Genomic DNA, 13,611 nt, shown 5'->3' with positions numbered 1-13,611 from the left:
ACGCTCGTCTCGTCTGGCTGCTTGCACAGATGTTTGCTCTGATCCACAAGAGCCCCCTGCTCCTGGCCGTGTCCTGGTCATCTGCCTCCGCCAGAGGTGGGTCTGCTCCCCTGTGTTCAGCCACAGGCGCAGGTCAGAATCCTGCAGACTGTCTGCTCTCAAAGTCTGGGTCTCGACTGCAACCTGTGCTGTTAAGGTATTCGCTCCATGGCTGGGTCCTTGCTTTCCCAGTCCCCTTTCCTGTTACCTCCTGTAGATGGCTGTAGATGGGATGGTCTAGAAAGCGCTTGGTCCTGCCATGAGGGCAGGGGGCTGGACTTGATGGCCTCTCGAGGTCTCTTCCAGTCCTACTCTTCTATGATTCTATGGCTCGCCAGCAGGTGGGCTGTCATCCCTGCAGCCTCCTCTGTACCATTTTTGGCCCCTCTGGGTCTGCTCTACACATCTTCCTGGTCTCCCTTTGTCCATTTGTGGCCCTCCACCCTCCCTGCAGTTAATTTTACCCTAGTCTCTGAGTCCTGGCAGTTCCTCGGTGGGTGCCCTCTGCACCCACAGGCCCAATATGTCCACCCCTGGGTGGCTGTCACCTGTCTGGGACTTGCCCCTTTCCCTGCTCTGGGTGAGGCTCCCTGCCCCGTCCTGGTAGGGCCAGTCCCTCCTTAGATGGCTACGCCTTCCACAGGCTTAACAAGTGCTCTGCCCTCACATCAGCCTCCTGGGCCTGGCTCTTGGCTTCTCCCCAGGCTCTTGTTGACTCCTGAATTCCCTTCTGAAGAGTCTTAGCAGGCCCCCCATCTCCTCTGCCAGCCAGCTCATGTGTTCATGCAGGGCCCACGGCACTTCCTTGTGCCTCTGCTGGGTCTCCCCAGTCTCCTGCACCAGCTCTCATGCCTCTTGGGCTGCTGGCCTGCCCCTTTCCTCAAGGGATCTGTCCCTGGAGCCCAGCCTGGAACGGCACAGGAACCGTCTGCATAGCCAGGATCCATCATTCCTCTCTCCCGTGACTTGACTCCCCTTCAGCCAAGAGTTCCAGTCCAGGATGGCCGATGCCCACGTTCTCCACCACTTGTAACAGACTGGGACTCCCCACCATGGCACCTCCTGCTGGTCAGTCCGGGAAATAGCTCTTTCAGCTCCAGTGCGCCCTGTTCTGGACAGCGTCTCCCCTGCTGCTTTCTGTTCTTTTCCATTGTTTTCCCCACAGGGGGTAAGGCCTCTGGCCAGCAGCGTTCCCTGTAAGCTGTGCGTTTGTGCAGTGGCTGAGAAGAGATTCAGACACCACCCAGCGGATTAGCAGAGCGCTTACAGTTAGGGCTTTTGTTTGAACTGCTGGTGCACATTGGCACAGGCCTCAGAGCACATAAAACTTTTATTCTACACATGGCTGGAAAAAATTAAAGAGAACGTTGCCCCATCTCCTTCCCAGACCGTGGTGCCCCTCCCCCTGGGTACTGCCCCACATCACTGCTCACGCTCTGGGGTCCTCCCTTCCCAGGGAGCCTAGTCACCCCTAAGCCATCACCTGCTGCTTCAGTGACCCACTGCTGTCTGTCATCTAGTGCCTGTTGCTGGGCCTTAGCCTGGGTTTTATTCCGGTGTGAGTTCCCGCGGCTCACCCTGACATCCCCCAGCACTTCTCTGTCCAAGATGCTCCGGCTCGCAGGCAGCTAGGTCCCCCCTCTCTCTGCAGAGCTGGAGGAGAAGTGAGCTCCTCCTGTCTAGGAGCCCTTCTTATAGGGTCCATCCGGACCCAGATTGGTTCCTCCCGCCCATTTGGGACTGGCTTCCATCCTTCTCCCAGGGCTGTTTTAACCCCTTATCTGCCAGTGTGTGGCAACCACACAGTCACAGTGAATGCAGGAATGGTGCTACTCTCTGTGATACCCTGTACTTGGGAACTGTTCATGGCACAGGCACGTTGCTATCCACAACGCACATGGGTGGTTGTTACTGTAGCGTTGCTGTGATACGCTATGCGTTGGAACTGTTCATGGCACAGGCACGTTGCTATCCACAACGCACATGGGCGGTTGTTACTGTAGCGTTGCTGTGATACGCTATGCGTTGGAACTGTTCATGGCACAGGCACGTTGCTATCCACAACACACATGGGCGGTTGTTACTGTAGCGTTGCTTTTGTAGATAGTGTGGGGGAATAGTTATAATAAACTGTGTGTCAACGGGGGCTAATATAGGACTGTAGGATGGTCACTATACCTCTTGTTGTAGAGCGTGTGTGTCCATGGTTGTTAACGGAGGAGTGGCCATATAGCCAGCCGCCGCTGCTGGTTTTTAATAGATGGCGGTTATTGTAGCATTGCTGCTACACCCTGCGGAGGGGACAGTTTAGGAACATAAGAATGGCCAAGATCCATCCAGGCCGATATTCGGTCTTCCAACAGTGGCCAAGACCAGATGCTCCCGAGGGGGTGAACAGAACAGGTCATCCTTGAGTGACCCGTCTGCTCTCTTCCATTTCCAGCCTCTGACACGCACAGGCCAGGGACGCCAGCCCTGCCCATCCTGGCTAATGAGCATCGATGGACCTCACCTCCAGGAATTCACCTAGTTCTCTTCTGAATCCTGGTGAAGTCCTGGCATTCACAGCCTCCCCCGGCCGGCAGGTCCACAGGCTGACCACGCACTGCATAGAGAAAAACTGCCTTTTGTTTAAAAGCTGCTGCCGCTAATGTCACACAGGGACCCCTCATCGATATGTTGCGGGGACAAGTAAATAGCTTTTCCTTGCCCACTTTCTCCACACCAGGCGTGATTTTATAGACCTCTGTCCCTCCCCCCTTAGGCTCCTCTTTTCTGTGGGTGTGCTGGGGGCTGCTTTATGCTCCGGCTGTGCCTAGATAAGAGGCCATGTTGTCAACAAAACCCGCGGTGCATCCACGTGGCGAAGCCTGGTCTGCAGGCAGAACGCGGCGCTTGCGTAGCCAGCTGTACCCGCTTGCTGCTGTCGACAGAGATCTGTTGACAAGGCACCGGTCTGGCCGTTCCGGAGGGGCCTCCAGGACACCGGCAGCCCTGTCGGCTGTGGTTCCGCTTGGCTGTTTTGCCGATAGACTAGCCGGGCCGTCCGGCCGCGCTCTGTCGACAGAGCAGGTCGCTCTTGCGATCCACTTTGTTGTCTGGCCGTGCTCTGTCGACAGAAGGTTTGTCATAAGGTATGAAGTCCCTGTCGTGGAGACATAGCCTAGGAGCGCAGTTGTGAGTGGAGGGATAGTGCTGTACCGAGTGTGAACAGCTATTCGTGCAAGTTTGCTATGATAGACTGGGTGTGGGTTGTAACTTGAGGGTGGCTTCTACACGCTGTACGAAGCAACGGCTGGACGGGTGTTGATAAATGCTGTGTATGTCAGTCGTGCTGCTTTAGTATAAGGTTGATGCAGGGCATTGGGAAGATGGTTTGTTCCATACAATGTGAGCAGCTGGTTGTTAATTTAAGACCGGTGCTGTATGCTGTGTGTGGATGACTGTTGATATTGTGTTGCTGCAATGCACTGTGGGGACCGCGGCTGTGTAAGAGTTACAATAAACGGTGCCAAATACTGGCTAATGGGGGTTGTAGCTATCTGCTGCGGGTAAAGGTGTTAATTAATGAACAACCACTGGTATAAACTTAGTGGGGAAGTTTGCTACTGGAAGATTGTTGCTAGACAATATCTGTGTGGGCTGTTTCTTATTGCATGGTTGTTGCACCAGTGACACAAAGTGTGTATTGATTAGTGTAGGTTTGTGGCTGCGCACTGTGTAGAGATGGTGGTTGGGGTCAGGTTGCTGCCATTTGACACATGCGGTGGGTTGTTATTGTAGGTTTGCTGCTGTACACTGTGCGTGCGGTTGTTGATTATAAACGGTATGTGGAAGTGATTGTTACTACAGGGCTTTTGCTATATACTGTGCGAGAGGAGCAGGTCGGTAGTGCAGGGTTGCTTCTCGGTAGTCCAGACATGTTGCTATCCCCAGTGCGTGAGGACGGTTTTTAATGTAGGGTTGCTGCCATGCACTGGGGGTGTGGTGGCTGTTAGCCTCTGGCTGCCTGTAAGCAGTAGTCCTGGGAATGGTTGATACGGTAGGAACGTTGCTGTGCGTAAGGGTGGGATTTAATGTTGGACTGTTGGTGCATAGCGATGGTTTTGATTGGTGGTTTGTTGCTGTACCTCTGTGCGTGGCTGGTTGTTAATGTAGGACTGATGCTATATGCTCTGTGTGTGCGTGAGAGAGAGAAAGAGGGAGAACGTTTGCTCCGGTAGAGTTGTCATTAGTTCCGGTGATGATATGCACAATGGTTGCTAAATACTGTAAGAGGGGATGGCTGTTCACGAAAGAGGTTGCTACATCCTGTGTGTGGCTGGTTGTTAATACAGGGTTGGTGCTATAAACTTTGTCTCTGTGTGTGTATTTGCCGCTGCAGAGGTGGTGTTCTTCCTGTGCTGATGATTGTTAATGTAAGAGATTGTAGCTAAACACGGTGGAGCTGGTTGTTAATGAGGGATGTTGCTATACCGTGTGTGTGGTCACGGGGTGTTGGTGGGGGAAGTTGGAGGTTCAGTGGTCTGTTGTATAAGTGTGGAGGATTGTTACTCCACAGTGGCTATGTTACACCCTACCTGTGGTTGGCTGTTAATACTGGGTTGTTACTCTACCCTGCGTTGGCATGAGTGTTCCTGCAGAGGTGTTTCTGTGTGGTGGGTGTGGGGGTGGTGGTTAATGGCGGGTGGCTGGCCTACAGGCCAGGTGTTGGGATAGGTGTTACTGTAGCCATGTTGCGATACACCCTGCGTGGAGACGGGTGTTACGGACGGGTTCCTGCTCTACCGTGTGTTGGTCTGGTGGGAATAGTAGGTTGTTACCCCCTCAGCGGGGGCTGGCGAGGACAAGGGAGGATGACAGGGTCCGTGGCACACAATCGTGTAGTCGGAGGTATGAATTTGGGCTAACTCAGCTGGCAGCTCTCTGCCTCCTGCAGAGCTCCTGCCTGTGGCTTTGGGCCCTGGTGACCCCACCGAGATGGCATCACCACCCACTGTGGGATCAGGATCCACCAGCTGAGAACTGCTGGGAACCCTGACTGAAGAGTTTGGGCTCTCGGGCAGGGGAGATTTCCTGGTCTGTGATGCCCAGGAGATCCTGGGTGGCATGACGGTGCCTTCTGGCTGTGAACCTCTGGGCTGCCGCTGGGGCTGGAGGGGTGAGGGGCTGGGAGATCCGTGAGAATCCTGGGGGCCTTCAGCAGCAGCCCAGTGAGTGCCAGCACAGGAAGGGGCTGTGAAGAGGGCCAGGCCCTGGTGGCGGGGGGGCCAGGCTGGCTGCTCTCAGCTTAGGACGTGACCCTCGTGGGCGCTGGGTTGTGCTCTCTGCAGATCCCTGCTCTGCTGGGTGCTGCAGCTGGCGACAGCAGCCCACCACGTGCCCCTTGCAAGCTGTGGGGAATACAGAACATTTGGGGGTTTTTGTCCCACTTCTGTGTCCATTGAAAAGCTTCCAAGAAAACCTGGCAGTGTTGGGATTTCAGAGGTGTGTTTTCAGGGGCGGGGGGGTGTCCAAGGGGGGGTTCCGAAGGGGGAGGGCTGAAGGGTGGGGGGTTCTGAGGGGGGCGGTTGCGAAGGGTGGGCGGGGGGAGTTGGGGTCTTTGCAGACCTGTTGCAGAGGGAAATTCTGCATCTTAGAAAAGGGAGGAACTGGGAGGGAGTTTGGCTGCAGGTGATTTTACCCCCAAGGGAACTGGGGACCCTGGAGAGCGGATGACCTGAGAATTGCAGCCAGGGTGGGGAGATGTCACTGGGGCCCTTGGGGAGGGGCTGAGCGCCCCCATCTCAGTCTAGCTTTTAATTTTCCCTTATGTGGCCCCACGGCCAGAATATTTGGGTCTTTCACATATTTCCCACCCCAGAACCCAGCGCTGCCCCCCACATCCTGGGGGAAACTGAGGCACAAAAATACTGGCCCAGGTTCCACAGTGATGGAGGGAGGAACTGACCCACCTCCTCTGCCTCCCTAAGCCTGCACGGCCGCTGATCCCTCAGAGATGAGTCTCACCTCTGGGGGACGAAGCTCATTGGACTTCCCCTGGTGGGGATGGTCCCTGTGGCTCAGAGACCACGTTCACTGGTCTCTTCTCCTGGGGATGTCCCCTGTGGCCCATGTTCACTGGTCTCTTCTCCTGGGGATGTCCCCTGTGGCCCACGTTCACTGGTTTCTTCTCCTGGGGATGTCCCCTGTGGCCCACGCTAACTGGTTTCTTCTCCTGGGGATGTCCCTTGTGGCCCATGCTAACTGGTCTCTCTCTCTCTCTCGCCTTGTGTCTCCAGTCTCTAGGAGTTTGAGAGTGTGGTCCAGAGGAGGTTTCACCCCTTAAAGCATGAACGTTGGACATGGCTGCCCCCCGCTGTTGCTCCCGGAGGGGGCCACCGCCTCCCAGTCTCTCTAGGATGCTTTGGAAGCCAGTGCTGGTTCTCATGCTGTGGCTGCCCTCGCTGGCGTGGGCTGGGGCTTCTCCCACGTCCTGCCCGGCGGCCTGCTCCTGCAGCAACCAGGCCAGCCGGGTGATCTGCACGCGCCGGGAGCTGGTGGAGGTGCCGGAGAGCATCTCCATCAACACGCGGTACCTCAACCTGCAGGAGAACAACATCCAGGTCATCAAGACGGACACCTTCAAGCACCTGCGGCACCTGGAGATCCTTCAGCTCAGCAAGAACCTGATCCGTAAGATCGAGGTGGGGGCCTTCAACGGGCTGCCCAACCTCAACACGCTGGAGCTCTTTGACAACCGCCTGACCACGGTGCCCACCCAGGCCTTCGAGTACCTCTCCAAGCTGCGGGAGCTGTGGCTACGGAACAACCCCATCGAGAGCATCCCCTCCTACGCCTTCAACCGGGTGCCCTCGCTGCGCCGCCTGGACCTGGGCGAGCTGAAGAAGCTGGAGTACATCTCTGAGGCGGCCTTTGAGGGGCTGGTCAACCTGCGCTACCTGAACCTGGGCATGTGCAACCTCAAGGACATCCCCAACCTGACGGCGCTGGTGCGGCTGGAGGAGCTCGAGCTGTCGGGCAACCGGCTGGACATGATCCGCCCCGGCTCCTTCCAGGGCCTGACAAGCCTGCGCAAGCTATGGCTGATGCATGCCCAGGTGTCCACCATCGAGCGCAATGCCTTCGACGACCTCAAGTCGCTGGAGGAGCTGAACCTGTCCCACAACAACCTCATGTCGCTGCCCCATGACCTCTTTACCCCCTTGCACCGGCTGGAGCGGGTGCACCTCAACCACAACCCCTGGCACTGCAACTGTGACGTCCTCTGGCTCAGCTGGTGGCTGAAGGAGACTGTGCCCAACAACACCACCTGCTGCGCCCGCTGCCACGCCCCGGCCAGCCTCAAGGGGCGCTACATCGGCGAGCTGGATCAGAGCCACTTCACCTGCTACGCCCCCGTCATTGTCGAGCCGCCCACCGACCTCAATGTGACGGAGGGGATGGCGGCGGAGCTGAAGTGCCGGACGGGCACCTCCATGACCTCGGTCAACTGGCTGACGCCCAACGGGACGCTGATGACCCACGGCTCGTACCGGGTGCGGATTTCCGTGCTGCACGACGGCACGCTCAACTTCACCAACGTGACGGTGCAGGACACAGGGCAGTACACCTGCATGGTGACCAACTCGGCCGGCAACACCACGGCCTCGGCCACCCTTAACGTCTCGGCCGTGGACCCCGCCGCCACTGGCTACACCTACTTCACCACCGTCACCGTGGAGACCATGGAGACGGCCCAGGAGGACGCCCTGCCCACCAAGAAGGAGCCGGGCCCCACGCCCGCCGTGGGCTGGGACGTGACCTACTCCACCACCTCGCTGACGCCCCGCTCCACTCGCTCCACGGAAAAGCCTTTCACCGTGCCCATCACCGACGCAGCTGAGGGCGGCATGAAGGACCTGGACGACGTGATGAAGACCACCAAGATCATCATTGGCTGCTTCGTGGCCATCACCTTCATGGCGGCCGTGATGCTGATTGTCTTCTACAAGCTGCGCAAGCAACACCAGCTGCACAAGCATCACGGCCCCACGCGTACTATCGAGATCATCAACGTGGAGGACGAGTTGCCGGCCGCAGCCGGTGCCCCCGGCGACAGCCACCTGGCCCTGCCGGCCCTGGAGCATGACCATCTCAACCACTACGCGGCCTTCAAGGCCCACTACAACAACAACGCGGGGCCCCTGAACTGCGCCAAGAACCCGCTGCTGAACTCCATCCATGAACCTCTCTTGTTCAAGAGCAGCTCAAAGGAGAACGTGCAAGAGACGCAGATCTGAGAGCGGGGACGCCCCGCCTGGCCTGCCCTCGCCCCGACCGCACGGCCCACTCCCCTCCGCTGCCCTCCGGGTGGAGGGGGAGCGGGGAAATGCCCGAGGGGACGCAGCCCCCTCCACCTGCCTGTGACAGATGAGCTCAAGTTGGACATCACCTGCTGGAGGGGACCCTGGCTTCTCCCTCTCGCCTGTGTGCCCTCCGTCCCCTTCCTGCCCCCCGAGGGTCTCCCCCCCATCCCAGCTTGGGATTCCCACCTCTCTCCGGTTTAGCTTTTTACCATCTCTTTTATTTTTGCCATTTCTGAAGTACAAAGTTGACCGAGAACTTCTCTGTTTCCCGTGCCCGGCCTGGCCAAGTTGGGAAGTGCCCCCCCCACCCCCATGTAAACTCGAAACTCTTTTGATACCGCCGGGCGGGTTACTAACGGCGCGAAAGGAGCCCGCCCTCCCAAGCCCGGAATCGCTGCTTTTTGTGGCTGGGGGATGGAATGGGGGGTGGGGGAACCCGACGCCCAGAGGAAGGGGCGGGCGTATTCATTGGTTAGTGGGAGCGGCTGTCGGTCGAGATTCCGTTTTCAGCCATGGGGCCATGGCTGGCACCAAGAAGTGGCCGTGCCCGCCCTGCGAGAGGCCGGGGCGCAGGCTGTGGGGTTTTTTAATGACTCTCTGACTCCGGGCACCCCAGCCCCTGCTCCCTGCGCAGAAACGCAGAGCAGAGGTATTTTTTAATTTGTAATAATTGGGGGGAGGGGCAGGGTTTGTGGGGGGGAGCCGGGGGGAGAGGGTGACAGGGGCTGCTGTGCTCCTGCCCAACCCCTGCCTCCGGAGCCTGTGATCCCAGCTGTTTCTGGGTCTCGTCCGAGTTTCCTATTTTAATAAAATCCATAAAGGTGTTTACAACCCTCCCAAGGAAGCATCTTTCCAAGAGCTGGGGGGGGAGGGGGAGCGCACTCTTGGGCACCGGCTGGGGCACCCACCCCCATCGCCACCAACCCCCCCCGCACAACATCCGCCTGCCCCAGGGGTGGGTGCATGGCGCTCCCCACTGGAACAGAGCTCCCCGGCGCGGGCAGGTTCCCCTGGGGTGGTGGAGAAGCTCTTTCCAGGCTGTGACACCAGCTGGCTCTTTGCTCATAGGGCAGTGGCTCAAGCACCGAGGTCCCAGGTTCGAGCCTACGCACAGGTGACCAGGTCTGCTGGGATTACAGGCATGTGCTTCGGCCAGGGAGCTGCCTTTGGGGAGACCCAGGAGAATGAGAAAACAGCCCCCTGGAAGCAGCTGGGGAGAGGCCTCCAAAGTGGTGGGGCAGGGCTGGGCAGTGTGGTGGTTACTAGCTATTTCTCAGCCCACCCCCGTGCTGTGTGTTTGACCCCCAGGGACCTGCCCCCCTGACTGTCCACTGCCATCCAGGTGGGTGATTCTGTGGCAAGGGACCTTCCTTCTGAGACGTGGCAGGGGAGGGAGAGAACCCAGGAGTCCTGGCTCCTTCTCCCCTCCCCTGTTTCTAACCACAGGATCCTAGCCCACTGCCAGGGCTGGGGAGAGAACACAGGTGTCCTGGGATTCCTGGGTGCCTGGCTAGTGAGGTGGGAGGGATAGCTCAGTGGTTTGAGTATTGACCTCCTTAAACCCAGCGTTCAATTCTGGTGGGGGCCATCTGGGGCAATTAGGTTACAAAAAAAAAGTTGGCACTTGGTCCTGCCAAGAGGGCAGGGGACTGGACAGGACAGGACTGGATGACCTCCCAAGGTCCCTTCCAGCTCTACAAGATGTGTATCTCCAGTTATGTGTATATTTGGGGTGAGTTTGAAACCCTGTTAGGCTGGGAGGCGGGAGTCCAATGTGGTTGGGGCTCCTCCATGCAGGGTAGGGGGTTCTGTGCTGGGCAGTTGCCCCTGCTGGGGCACAGAGTGTGGCTCGGCAGGGGTTGGGGGAGAGGAGCATAGGTCAGTGTGGGGGTGGATCAGGAGAGGACAGAGGGTCATGCAGGGTTAAAGGAGGTGGGGGTCACAGGTTGTGTGTGGCCAGTTAGAGGAGGGGGCTTGGAGTCCTAGGAGGGCTCAGTGGGGCAGGGGGTCAGCAGGGAATGCTGGGTCAGGGGGACGGGGTCAATTGAGGGTTGGGGCAGGGGGTTTGTCACTTTGAGGGGAGCTGGTGCCAGCTGGGTGAGGGCTCTGTAACGCCACAATTAACCAGGGCCCCTGCAACCCCTAAATGAGACCCCTCGCCCAAGACCCCCCCACGAGCTGTAACCCCCAGACTCTGGGAGGTGCAGGATTGCACGTGGGGCATGGAACCGGGTTTCCCATGTGGCGCGGGCCTGGGGGCGGGGAGGGGAACTGGGGGCAAAGGGCCTCAAACCGCAGTGTGGAAGTGACCACAAGAAATCTTGGCTAGTGGCCGGAGAGGGGAGCTCCCGGCTACTCCAGCCCTGGCCTCTGCCAGCAGGGGGCGCTGTGGGGAGTGGGGCAGGCTGGGAGCTCCCTGTGCCTCCAGCCTGCCCCCCATTGTGTCTATCTAACCCCATACGCCCCCATTGCAACACACCACCCCGCTTCTTTCTTCTCTACTCTTCAGTCCCTCCTCACCCATCTATCTCTCCCTCTAACCAGTGGGGCAGGTTCCCGGGAGGGGGAGAGGAGTATTATGGGATACCCACGCGCTCCTGACTCCTTTGTAGGATACATGCATGGCATCCGGACTTCAGCATCCCTCCGTCGCCATGGTGAGCTGTGTTACTATGGAGAATCTTCCCTTACACCGCCCTCTCCTGTGGCTGCTGGAGTGAGGGGGCCTGGGGTTGCTGGCGGGGGCTGCGTGTGCCAGGAGTGGAGAGGGGTGGCAGCTGTAGGGAGTTTCAGGCCCGGGGGCCTGTCTGGGATTCAGGCCTTGGAAGGGGAATTTGGGCCACTAGGATCCCCCACCAGCCGTGTTTACCCTGGTGCACGCCATCCCTGAGACCCTAGGGGCGCTGTGCTGCAGGGAGCAGGACTGGGCTGTTCCCGGGCCCCAGTGCTCTGTGGAGCTAGCGGGCACTGTGCAGCAGGTTGGGGGCCCCTTGCAGGCTGGGCTGGCTGCAGTATGGGGGGGCTGTGCTGCAGGTTGGGGGCCCCTTGCAGGCTGGGCTGGCTGCGGTATGGGGGGGCCGTGCAGCAGGTTGGGGGCCCCTTGCAGGCTGGGCTGGCTGCGGTATGGGGGGGCTGTGCTGCAGGTTGGGGGCCCCTTGCAGGCTGGGCTGGCTGCAGTATGGGGGGGCTGTGCTGCAGGTTGGGGGCCCCTTGCAGGCTGGGCTGGCTGCGGTATGGGGGGGCCGTGCAGCAGGTTGGGGGCCCCTTGCAGGCTGGGCTGGCTGTGGTATGGGGGGCTGTGCTGCAGGTTAGGGGCCCTTGCAGGCTGGGCTGGCTGCAGTGTGGGGGGCTGGGCTGCAGGTTGGGGGCCCCTTGCAGGCTGGGCTGGCTGCAGTATGGGGGGGCTGTGCTGCAGGTTGGGGGCCCCTTGCAGGCTGAGCTGGCTGCGGTATGGGGGGCTGTGCTGCAGGTTAGGGGCCCTTGCAGGCTGGGCTGGCTGCAGTGTGGGGGGCTGGGCTGCAGGTTGGGGGCCCCTTGCAGGCTGGGCTGGCTGCGGTAGTTGTGGCGGCCGGGGGGGGGGGGGGGGGGGGGCTGTGCTGCAGGGAGCAGGTTGCAGTGGTGTGAGTCTGTGGCAGATATTTCCCTGTGTCCATTTGCTTGTCTGCAGCCTGGCCCGGCGAGCTGCGCTATGGCTTCCCGCTCCCCGGCTGGGCTGGCATTCCGCTCCTCCCAGTCACACAAAGCCAGAAGAGAGTGAAAGCGACAGGCTGGCAAAGCAGCCAGAACCTGCCTGCAGCCTGGCACAGCACGACACAGCCCTGCAAGGGGCAGGTCAGAGGCAGCATGCTTGGGAGGGTTGCCCTGGCTGCAAGAGGGGGCTGGGGGATGATAGGCTGCAGGTGGAGCAGGTCCCAGGGCTCCTGGGTTTTCTGCCTACCCTTGGGAGGGGAGTGGGGCCTAGTGGTTAGTGTGGAAGATTCTCCCTCCATTCTGGTTGTGGGAGTCCAGGAGCTGAGCCCCTCCTGGGCTGCAGTGTGACTGGCTCCCTGGAGCACAGCCTCGGGGCCTGTCTGTTCCTGCAGGGCTGGGCTCGGAGTCGGCCAGGGGGCATGGTGGGGAAAGGGGGGGGGCAGAGGACAAAGACCCCCTTGTTCGGTGGCCTCTGGCACAGGTCAGAAGGGACTGAGACCCAGTGATCTCAGCTCAGGGCCTGAGAACGGCCTGCCCATTCATGGGGTGGGGGGAACCCAGGGATGGGGGAAGCAGGGGCCCAGCGGGGGCCTCCGGCTCTTGGCAGGGGGGTGGGGTGAAGTGCTGTTTTGATCCCTGGGGGAGCTGTGCATTCCCCACTGGCAGCAGCTCCCCCTGCCCTGGCACGGCCCCCTCTGCCCCCGCTGTAAGGTGCAGCTCCGTGCCCCTCCTTAGGAGCGGCAAGTGTGTGCTCCCCCTGCTGAGCCCCCCCCTTGCCCCCCCACCGGGGGCTGTGTGATGCTCAAGAGGGTATTAATCACTGTGGATCCCAGTTGTCATGGTAACTATGGGGGGGGCACTGTGGATCCCGGTCACCAGGGTAACCTCTTTGCTGCAGATCCCGTCGCCATGGTAACTGCTGCTGCAGATCTTTATCACCATGGCAACGCCACAGGCTCCAGGTGGTAGCAACACTGCAGCCGGGGGCAGGCCGTTGTCTTCAACCCAGCTGGGGGGGTGGGTGTTGGGGGGGGGCGATTCTTCAACAGGTGCCTCTTCTTGTGGGGGGGTGGGGAGCAGAGGGACGGACAGATGGACGGGGAGCCAGATACGGAGGCCTGGGGGAGACTCAGCCCCCACCCCCGCGATGGCTGCAGCAAAGGCTCTGCATGCAGATGCTGCCCACCCAGTGCCTCCTGCTGTCCCATGCCCATGGCCTCATCCTGCACTGGAGCAAAGCTCAGCAAGCCTGGCACCCCTCCCAGACAGATCCCCACCCCGGAGCCCAGCTCCCCCCAGGCCTGCAGCCTCCCTCTGCAGCCCCCAGCCAGGCCGCAGCTGTGTCCTCCCTGCGACCTTGTGGCCTGCACTGGCGCTGTGTGCCTTGCAGTGGGGGACGCGGGGGGGCTGGCCAGGCACTGCTGCCGTAGGGCTCCTGCTCTGCGCCCCAGAGGCCCCTGAAATAGCTGCCCCTCCCCCACCCAGCGCCCTCTTCCCCTTGCCCGGGAGCAGCCAGAAAGGACTTGGCTGCATC

General features: G+C 60.0%; 1 protein-coding gene across 2 annotated transcripts in view; it reads left to right on the top strand.

Annotated features, from left to right (window-relative positions):
- Nucleotides 1–8,453, top strand: part of LRRC4B (leucine rich repeat containing 4B) — a 45,009-nt gene extending 36,556 nt beyond the window's left edge. For both annotated transcript variants that reach the window (XM_075016101.1, XM_075016099.1), the window contains exon 2: nt 6,321–8,453. In XM_075016101.1, the coding sequence (XP_074872202.1) occupies nt 6,384–8,321 (1,938 nt within the window). In that variant the 5' untranslated portion in view covers nt 6,321–6,383 and the 3' untranslated portion in view covers nt 8,322–8,453. The remainder of the gene's footprint in view (nt 1–6,320) is intronic.
- The last annotated feature ends 5,158 nt before the right edge of the window (nt 8,454–13,611 follow it).

The sequence above is a fragment of the Carettochelys insculpta genome, chromosome 22 (genome assembly GCF_033958435.1).
Source record: "Carettochelys insculpta isolate YL-2023 chromosome 22, ASM3395843v1, whole genome shotgun sequence".
Taxonomy (NCBI): Eukaryota; Metazoa; Chordata; order Testudines; family Carettochelyidae; genus Carettochelys; species Carettochelys insculpta.
This window is presented reverse-complemented; position numbering and strand designations above follow the sequence as displayed.